Genomic DNA, 10578 nt, shown 5'->3' with positions numbered 1-10578 from the left:
CGATTTAATTCAAAGATGCGCGAATAAATTGTGATCGTTTCGAAAATGCGCCACCAAAAACTTTATAGTTATTCGGCCGCAAGGTGCACGAACAAATTATGATCGATACGATTCGAATTGGCGCGAAACCAATAGGTTTCCAATCATTTTCGATTGAAAGCTTGCATCGAACTGCACGCGGCACGGTCCGCGTGGCCTAATTTATATTTTCCAGTGGATCGGAAAGGCAGCAGTAGGATCTGAAGTGTCGTTGTTCACGGGACCGTGCAGTGCCGAACACAGAACGGTTCTGTCACTCTCGATTGAGCCCCTCGGTGGATCGTTTCATTGGAAAGGGAATAAAGAAATCCGTGAGCAGCCTAGCTCGCGCACGACGCATTAATTGCATCAACGCTTTTTACTGAACCACTTTCTGCGGATTCGCTAATTTGTTCTAAATTCTTGCTCCTTCTACCTCGATCACACGACACGCTTTATTTCACTTTTTCAGAGACTTTCGAAGCTGAGATCAAACTGCAAAGAACGAGAAGAATTATGAAAATTAGTTAGAAATTCCTTTCTGAGAATTCTATTTGTTTGAAATTTCTTGTTTGAAATTGTATAACTATATATATAATGCATGCAATATTGCATAATGCAAATATATATAGTTATACAATATATAAAATATATAAAATTAGAGATTTCTTTCTAAGAGTTCTATTTGTTTGAAATTTCTTTACAAATCATTGTATAACTATATATATAATAAATTGCATTCAGATGTTTCGTTTCTTCGTGTTAGAAGATCGTCGTGCTAAAGACATATTTCCCGTTACTCCTCAGTTTCAATATAATAACTGCAATCTTAAAGCGGTACATGAGAAAACGTAATTATCCATCACGCAATAGTATTCGTTTAATGGGACAGCCTCATTTGCTGCTTGTTTAATTGGTACTCTATGTAATAATCTTTTAATTCAGTGATTGATATCCGTAGAACCGTTGAATAAATTGTTCCCAGCGATTATTACGCGAAATCTTGAACTCCATCGAACGTCAACGTTGATGTATTTATTAATCTTTGGAGGTTACAGATCATTCTTTGAGATTCAAATCCCAAGGATTTAATTCTGAAATTTATAGAGTTATATTAGTAATTAAGGGGCTCATATAGAGAACAATGTTAAATTTTCCAATTTTTTTAGATAAGAATGCATTCTATCAGTCAGACGCTAGATTCACAGCAATACGATGTATATCTTGACATATGTTTGGCTTCCTCCGTAGAAGACAAAGATTGACACGGGTTTTGTAATCTTGCTACGACCATCAAATTTTAATATTCGAATCTTGTTCTCATTCTAGCAAACAAAAAGAATTTGTAACGTTTTAAGATATTCTGTAACGTTACAAAAATACAATTAGATTTTTGCTATGAAAATTATACGAAATATGGAAATTTCAATTTGTTTATTTTGATTCGCTCCTTTAATAATAAAAATTGAAGATGATTCGGTGGAACCCGCGAGCCATGGGAAAGGAATGGATCTTTGATTCTAGCTTCGGCAGCGTTTCTAGAATTAGCGGCTCTCGATAATGTTTCATCCGGAGGTAGCGATGCGAAGAAAACTGTGGCTCGGGCGACACGCTTCGCGGCTCGACGCGGAAAGGCTCAGTGTAATTGCCTCGCCAGAAACTTGGCAAGCGAAACAAACGATTTACACACGAGTGAGCTAAGCAAAACGCTCGGTGCTCTTGACTGTGGATAGTCAGCCGCAGCTTAAGCCGCGTTAATGCTATCGTAATAGATAAGTCGACAGGAAGTTTGGACAATAGAATGGTTTCGTATTCTCTATATGTCGTGAAAGATCCATGAAATATAATAGAAATGGAGGATTCATATCTCCGATTATTATATTACATATTTTTAATGTATTTCAACTTGAATATTGTTAAATATTATTGCAAGAGATTACTTAATTTAATCTCAGAATTTTTATTCAAGAGTTCATTAATAAAATATTATCAAATATAACAGAAACTGTGTCTATATTATGTTGTTTACATATTTTATTATATTTATATAACGTGTTAAAAAATATTTCTACAGTTTGGCGTAAATTTGATGAATTTAAAAATACGATATTCATTTTTTTCTTTAATTTCAAATGCTTATGTATCATACTGTTGTATCATATGTTGATGAATATGCCAGTTTAATGGATCACGATTATGAAGTAGTAACGATTCGATTGACAAGTAGCTATTTAGTAGGACAATTGAAGAATTGAGAAATGTGGAATAAGAAATGGAACTGTTTAGAAACAGCGTGCAATCTTTGTTAGTAGAGAATGTGCAATATTAAGAACAAGAAACTATCATTGAGTCGCTGTTGCATTATTTATTTAATGATTCGCGAAACACATATATTCAACTAGCGATATTTTATAATATACATTATATTAACGATGATTTATAAATAATACACGTACAGAATAATAAATATATAAAAATTCGCGCGACGCTGCTTAATTGCAACGTATTTGCAATTGCACCTGCCCAACTGTATGATTGTAATACTCCTATAGGCGTTAAACATTTACTACCGTTATACTAATCGTAAGTATTGCATCAGTACCCTCCCTTTAATTTATTTTTCTATATATGATCATAAAATATAAACTCAAAGGATGAATCACATATTGCAATTGTATTCGACATTTTTATTTCTTAAATGTCATATTTTTGTCATGATAAATCATGTTTCACGTAACGTATCATAAAAACGATTTATTAATCGAAATTGGAGGACACCAACGAATACGAGCGAGTACAGAAAATAAACTATGAAACTAACAATAAGTCGAATTGTAGTATCTACTTCCGACGTACATATTTATTATATATATAATACTTTCGTTTTTGCAAGGTTGATTAACGTTAAAACACGATGAACATCCGACAATTTTAATTTCTTACAAAAGAAAGAAACGATCAGGTACTCCGAAAAGAAGCAAAATTACGCTCAAGATGCAATCAAAGGTTTCCACGAATTGGAATCGTTTTGGTCCGATGTCGAAGAATCTTCAGATGATTGTAACATCATTGCTTCTGGTCTGAAAAAGTCGATAATCGGGTGGTAATTATAATTGATTCGCCTCTGCGGTTCTTGGTACTCGTCGTCGAAACCACCATTTTGTAGCCTTGACGTTGCGTCCATTTGCAAATCGTATGGTTGACTGTATCTGTGTAATTCCAAATTTATTTAATTCAACGTCCAAACATCTATAGGTTTTACATCCTTAAATTTAAATAAAAAGTTCATTTAAATTCAATTCTAGATTTTTCATATTTAATGCAATATTTAAAATTTAAATTGTTATTACTTCTAAGTAGTAAAAAATTGCAAATTTCGGATTTTTACATTTTAAATAATTCAAAATTCCAGGTTAAAAAATTTAAACTTTAAATAATTCAAATTTAATTCCAAATTTCAGATTTTTTAGTTTAAAACGTAAGATTCCTGACTTTATGTCATGATACGTAAGATCATTGATGGTTACCTATTTAAAATCGTACTGTTCGCAGTCTCGGTTTGTTCCTCAACATGAGACGTGGATTCTCTTCTATATGGTGGTCTATTGGGTCTACTTGGTCTAGAACCTTTCAGTAATGGTCCAGTATATCCTGGTGCTCTAGTATTCGGTGCGTGTTGCTGAGGCAATTTATCGAATGGCCTTGAACTTGTAGACGAAGGTTTCTTTGGTCTTGTTCTTACAGGTAGAATAAACGGTGGTCTACTAGGGGTAGTTTCTACTGTAGGTTTTTTATTGCTTGCACCTGCAAGGTTTTAGAAATTTGTCCCAGAATTTCACCTGGTTTTATCTTTCAAATTCTTTCACGATAAATAAAAAGAATGTTATATCTTTGATCAATTTACATACCAAGAGATGAATCGAATGGGAACTTGTTTAAATAATTTAATTTCGGAGACTCTTCAAAGTCATCTTTTTGATCGCTGGTGGCGAAGTCAGATCCAGGAAACGATTCTTTAATTCTGAGTGATGGGTCCTTTTGATGAGGTGGAAAAATATCAGCGTAACCGTGCACATGGCAACTACAGCAAGATGGAACTTTAAAAATATCCATGTGAAGACCCAATTTATTATCCCAGGTTAAAAGTCTATGGTAATTGTACACTTGCATGCAAGAAGATCGATAGTTCTCTGATATGAAAGAGCAGCTCGACTGGGGGTTTCTGAAAGCGAAATTTAACGTCAGAGTGTACAATGGTAAAAAATTTCGAATAATTTTTTCCTGGAAATTTTCTTCTGCAATATTTCAATTTGCCTTGTTAACGTGGTAAAGTATCATTCTCTTATTTTCAAGGAATATTCAGCTTCAATACCACAAAGAAGATATTTTGCTCACTGATTTGTAACAAAGTATCGAATTTCGATTTCTATCGCGAGAGAAGATCCTCCGCTAAATTTTACTGGGAAAGTGTTAACCGAATCAGTTGCATTCAACTACAAAAATAAATCATTGGAACGAACGACCGAGGTAAACGGAATTGCCTTTTAAACCGAGCAGGAAATCTCAGCTTTAACCGTGGCTAAAAGACAATCTTGAGCGTAAAGTAGAAGGAACGTTCTGGTAGATTGCTGATTTTATGTAACGCTTGATGCGATTTAATTGCGATTGTCTTTTACTTACGAGCATTTCTCCATTCGTAGAGTTTGCGTGTGTTCGCCGGTGTTTATTATGTATTTCCAAATACCGGAAGCGGCTCTAGCTAGTTGTGGTCGTGCATATTTGATGACGGATGGACACGTGAAACCTTCTTCGACATTTTCAAATGATGAACTTGCATCGGATCTTCTAAGATAAATTGATATGAAATTGACACGAATTAATTTAATAGAATAGAAAATAATCTTACAGGAAAAATTATTGTGATTTATAAAAAGAAAACTTCGATAGATATTATGATTCAGTGTAAAATGTATATAATCCTGTATCATGATACCACGCGTTGCTACAAAGCATCGCTGTTGGCCCCAGTTGCCATTCAACAGGAGCACAATAGAACTAAACCTTTTATTCGACTCAATTCTTAATCAGAAATTCCTATAATTATAGAATTACGAGGTAACACAGACGAATTCTAGTTAGATAAATTTTAGTTATACAGTATAAATCTGATATAATTTATTTTAAATAAAGTTGAATATAAAATAACGAGTAAAAGTTGAGATCTATAAATGAAAGAATTGTTATATTCAAATGAGAAATTAATTCGTCTTTCCCAATTGAAGAATTAATAATTATTATAAGTCTATGAGTCTCACCTCCTAATTTCATTACTCTCGTATCGATTTTCATATTTATTTTCCAGGGGCAATGCAATCGGAAGACTTTCGGCAGATTCGTCAAAATCTTGCGACTTGTAATCAGTCAACAATGCAGCGACCATCTCCTTGTTGCCTCTCAGACTCCTCGTAATCGCCTCGCTAAGAAAATTTCATTCTATTTAAATCCACGTAATAATAAACATAATAATAAATTCAATGAGGATTATTCTTCTTCTAATTTAATTCGTAACAACTTTCTCACAATTCAACGAAATCATGAGAACAAATGGAAGAAAGGAAACGAAAGCTTTGACAATTGCTTCCACGACTTCCTTCCCTATCTAGATACCCATAATTCCTAATTAAAAAAACAACTTATGGTTATGATTATGAGAAAACGGAGGTCGAATAAGCATTGCGCAATGAACAATTCGAACGTGGAATCGTAGAAAAGCGAGCGCACTTTCTTTTAGTTAAACGAGCCTGCGAATTGTCTTTACTATCGTGAAACGACGTTTTAATTAACGTTAATCCCTGTTCATCAGAGAAAGTTTAATTTAAATGCGAGACACTGAATTAGTTGCGTAATTGTTGCAACTTGTTGGAGGGAAGAGAGGAAAAAAGAGAAGAAAAATAGTAATACATGAAACTTACTGTGGGTAATCAGCTATTTCGAGACAAACTGTCTTCGTGAAGAAAGTACATTCTTTTTCTGTTGGATCTCGTTTTACTTCTGTGGGCCGTCTGGGTGGTCTTATTAGTGGTGTTCTCGATAAATCTGGAAAGTAATTATTATAGATCGATTTTGTTATATGATTGATAGACTGAAAATTTCTATGCATTTATGGTAAAATACACAAGATAAAACATTCATTAAAATTAGATTAAGAATGTTTATGTAAATTCATATTTTTACGAATAGAAAAGAAATGAAACCATACCATGAAGTTATATTGTGGCTATTTTATATATTTTTGTATATCATGCTTATTTTTACATCTTCCCGTAAATTTCCCGTAAATACACAAGAAATACAGATTTATATTTTTGCGAGCTGAGAAGAAACAGAATCTCAGAGACTTGTTTCTTTCTTAAATATTGTAACAAGTATTATAAATATTTTATATACGTATTCTGTGCATTTCTGCATTTTCAAATTCTCAATAAATGCTCGAACATTGTCTAATTATAATATTTAGTAACTGAAACAAAGTAAATTTACATAAACATACGCAGTCTATTACGTAATATGGAACGTATTAAACAAAAAGTTTCATGCAATATCCTGTCCGAAATTTGTTAGGACTAAATATAGAATAAAAGTATGAAAAATAACCTGCATAGACATTTCTTCGATTTAGAGAAGTTGGTCTTCTTGGAGGAGGTCGATAACCAGGTCGTTTCCGCAGGTTGGGTCTTATAATTCTCAATTCTTGTGGCTGTAATAAAAAGAGAAAAAGAAAACTTATCATAATCAGTGAACTCTGATACAGGCTATTTAAGCTATTTCTTTATCTCGTCAGTAGTAAACGAACATGTATTCTTTTAGAAAATTCTATTTATCGGTCGAGAAATCTTAATTACACATAATTAACAATATATGTTCCTCGAGCGTCCGTTAGCCATTTTAGCCTGGTTGCTAATTAGTATTCAGTAAGGAAGGTTTCGCGGCATCCTTTGAGAAATTTACATACATAGTTTTGCCCGAGATCCTCTGAAAATTACGACTGGTAATATAATAAACACACTAATTAGAAACTCGTGAAAGTAATCGCGGAAAAAATATATGTTGTCATCAAAAAGAAAAGCATTTTCTTGGAAATTATCACGTTTCAAGTTTTTATGTTTTAACCTTTTAATTTAGATTTATACAGGGTGGTTGGTAACTGATGGTACAAGCGGAAAGGGGGTGATTCTACGCGAAAAAAGAAGTCGAAAATATAGAATAAAAATTTTTCGTTTGAGGCTTTATTTTCGAGAAAATCGACTTTGAATTTTCGCTCGGTACGCGTGCACTTTATCACGTCTCGTTACAACGGATTTCACTGTAGATCGTTGTCTCGATGGAAAAATTAAAAAAAAAATTAAAAAAAGAAATTAAAAAAAAAATTTTTATTCTATACTTTCGACTTCTTTTTTCGCGTAGAAACACCCCCTTTCCGCTTGTACCACCAATTACCAACCACCCTGTGGTTTATAGAAGATTTATAGAAGATTTTTTCAAAAATTTATGCATATTGTATAAATGACAATGTTTAAAGAAGGAAAGGATAAAGGATATCATTTTAGAAATCCCTGTATTAACAAACCTGTTTTACACAGATCTTTGCGCGTAATGTTACGAACAGAAAGTTGAAGTCCGAAAATACAATAATTGCACGGAATAGCGGCCACATATGACAAAATTGTACATTTCGATATGATTTACGATAGAAAGGAGTTCCAAGTATGACTTTCTAGGAATTTTTCTTGTAATGAGGTAAAGAGCCATCAATCTTTCATTTGAATACAATAATATTGGACCCAGAACATCGTATTTACTGGGAAATGCAAAGCGATTCAGAAGTTGCTTCTTTAGCGTTCGTCGAACCTTGTACAACCATAAAAGTGATTGAAGTTAAATCGATGCCTGCTATTTGGTATTTATGGGTTATGCAGTATAATTTACTTTCCTATATTAGGTATAGAAACGTGCTAGGATGAATAAATACATAAAAGTGATTGCCAATAGAAGTAAGCTTTGCAATCATCGCGACGCGACGTCATCCTCGATCGGAACAGGGTCAACTTTACAATACAAAAAGGGTATCGAGGATGAGCTAACAATCCTTTATAATTCTATTAAGTGATACTATTCTTTTTTGAGTCACTCGCGTTAGTTTTTTCTTAGATGGTTATTTTTTCATATACCTTATTCTTTTCCCAATTTCGTTCTTTTTTCTACAAACGAAAGGATACTTAATGTTTGAAGAAATAAATTTAACATATACTTAAAACGAAAAATCATGTATATTAAGAATGAAACAAATCTTGAATATTTTCTATAAATCTAAGAAATTTTGCAACAATAGAGAGAAACGTCTGAATACAAAATGATTTAACAGACGTAATGGTGTTAATCGAATAATTTATATAAAATATATTTATATCATCAAAATACTAAATAATTGACAACAGAATAGCATAATTTGTTCTTTTTATCGCTTACCTCAGGCAATTCTTCCAATCCTTCCTCATCACCAGTGGGATCATCGGATATGACCTTCGCGATGTCCGCACTTTTCGGTAGCATGAGTTCCCTGCTGGCATTTTGTCGACTTCCATTACTCAATAGTGCACGAACTTTTTCCAATTGCTGTTGAGAATTATAATAAATGAGAAAATAATCGTGGTTGACCTTTACAAAAAATATGCAACTTTCACAAATCAAATTGATCAACTACCCAAATACAGGACTACTTTCCATTTTGAAATTTTTCCATGTTGATCAATGTGGCTTCTGAATAGCTCATGCTTGACACATTCTAATATTGCTTTCCAGTTTCTCTAAAAATTTTGTAAATCAGCAAACCAAGAAAAGGAAGAATGCTTCGAAAAGCAACTATAATACATTTATAACTTTACATGGCAGAAGCAATTTACAGAATGTAATGTATGTCTTAATAAATTTCAAAGATGACTATAATTGTCAAAGTATAGTTTTTCCGAAACACATACGGATGTGCACGTATTGCAAGGTGTGTTTCATGCAGGTCTGTTTTCGTGTTCTCATCAACGCTAATACGTTAACGATATGTTTAGCTCGTTAAATTAACAGCAGTTAACCCGACTAACACGGCGTGTAAGCGTTATTTAAGTAAATAGAAACTTCTTTCACTCACACTCTCTCGTAATTTATCTGTCCTGTTCTTGAATGCTACGTCGTTGATCTTGATGGACGTGACCGTCGTCTCGTTGTTTTCTTTATGATCGTTGAGATCCACGTCGTCTTTCAAATCCTTCTCAACGCTGACGTCGATCGAGGACAGTAGCACGACTGCCTAGAGAGTGAAACGAACCCTGTGTATTCGCGTAAACTTATTATTACCGCCGAAAATTCTGGGTCAGCGAGATATCAACTCAGACACGCTTATTCTTCATTTATTCTCGACGAATCTTCTTCAACTATTAATCATATTTTCACTTTGTAAGGTAAAACGTATTTTCTATAATTCGACCTCGAATTCGCTTTCGTTCGTGCGATATTTAAATGATTAGATGCAGAAAGTTTCCAAGAAGAGAAGAAATAACGTTCTAAAAATTTTTGTAAGTTTTAAAAGAAGAAGTTTGAGAAAAGAAAGTGCTTTGAAAGAAAGTTTAAACGTACGAGGAGCTATATTTAGATTGGAAATATTTTAAAGAAAGATTTAAACCTATTAATTCCTGTTATATTTTTTTTTAATTCATGGTATTCTAAAGTTACATTTTAAAATGTCACGCAGATGTCTGTACAATAAATGTACAGTTTCAATTAGTTTGATTATTGCCATTTACCGACCAATTTACTCCACAGATAGTCACACATATGAATATTAATCGAAATACTAAACCACAGTTAGTAGAAATGTCCATATTAATAGTCCTTACGAGGATATCGGATACTCATACACCAGGTAGACAAATAAGTACTGTTAATAATAATTCCTTGATTCGATGTAAAATTTGATATCTTGAGCTAGCTATCGAATTATCAATGACCTATTGTCATCTTCGAATATCTGATTAATTACCCCTTCTTCGTTTCCACACAAAATATTAAACTTAATTTAATAAATTCTATATTTTATATAAGAACAATCCTTTTCCTTTATCCAAATAATTACGATTCGCCAGATTCTGTTAAATAGACAAAACAGAAAATCATCGTCCAGGAACACGTTCATTGATTTCCATTCTCTTTAAATAGATTTAATTCAACGACTTCTACATTGTCCATAAATTCTTCCCTTTATTTCAATAAATTATTTCAAGGAATTGTGCACCTTCTACAGAAGCTTCGTTTTACATTATCTAAATAATTATGATTCAATAAATTCTTTTAAACAAAGAAAGCAGACATTCCTCCTTTAAAACCACGTATACATATTTCCATTTAATTTACTATAAAGAAATTTAATTCAGCAAATTTCATATTCTCTGTAGAATATTCCTCTTCTATAGATCTAATAAATTCTATATTATTCAAATTTGTATTTTTCATGGA

General features: G+C 32.9%; 1 protein-coding gene across 1 annotated transcript; it reads right to left on the bottom strand.

The window, feature by feature from the left end:
- Nucleotides 1-2341: 2341 nt before the first annotated feature.
- Nucleotides 2342-9947, bottom strand: LOC117236000 (neurotrophin 1). Its single transcript, XM_033498563.1, has 10 exons — nucleotides 9870-9947; nucleotides 9218-9376; nucleotides 8545-8691; nucleotides 6673-6775; nucleotides 5991-6114; nucleotides 5334-5495; nucleotides 4699-4863; nucleotides 3927-4240; nucleotides 3546-3822; nucleotides 2342-3227 (listed from the first exon to the last, which is right to left on the bottom strand). Exons 1-10 carry the CDS (start codon nucleotides 9945-9947, stop codon nucleotides 3008-3010), a joined length of 1749 nt encoding a protein of 582 aa, XP_033354454.1. The 3' UTR covers nucleotides 2342-3007.
- Nucleotides 9948-10578: the final 631 nt, after the last annotated feature.

The sequence above is a fragment of the Bombus vosnesenskii genome, unplaced genomic scaffold (genome assembly GCF_011952255.1).
Source record: "Bombus vosnesenskii isolate JDL3184/JDL3185 unplaced genomic scaffold, Bvos_JDL3184-5_v1.1 scf7180000013339, whole genome shotgun sequence".
Taxonomy (NCBI): Eukaryota; Metazoa; Arthropoda; class Insecta; order Hymenoptera; family Apidae; genus Bombus; species Bombus vosnesenskii.
Note: the sequence above shows the minus strand (reverse complement) of the source record. Positions and strands in the feature narration are given on the sequence as shown.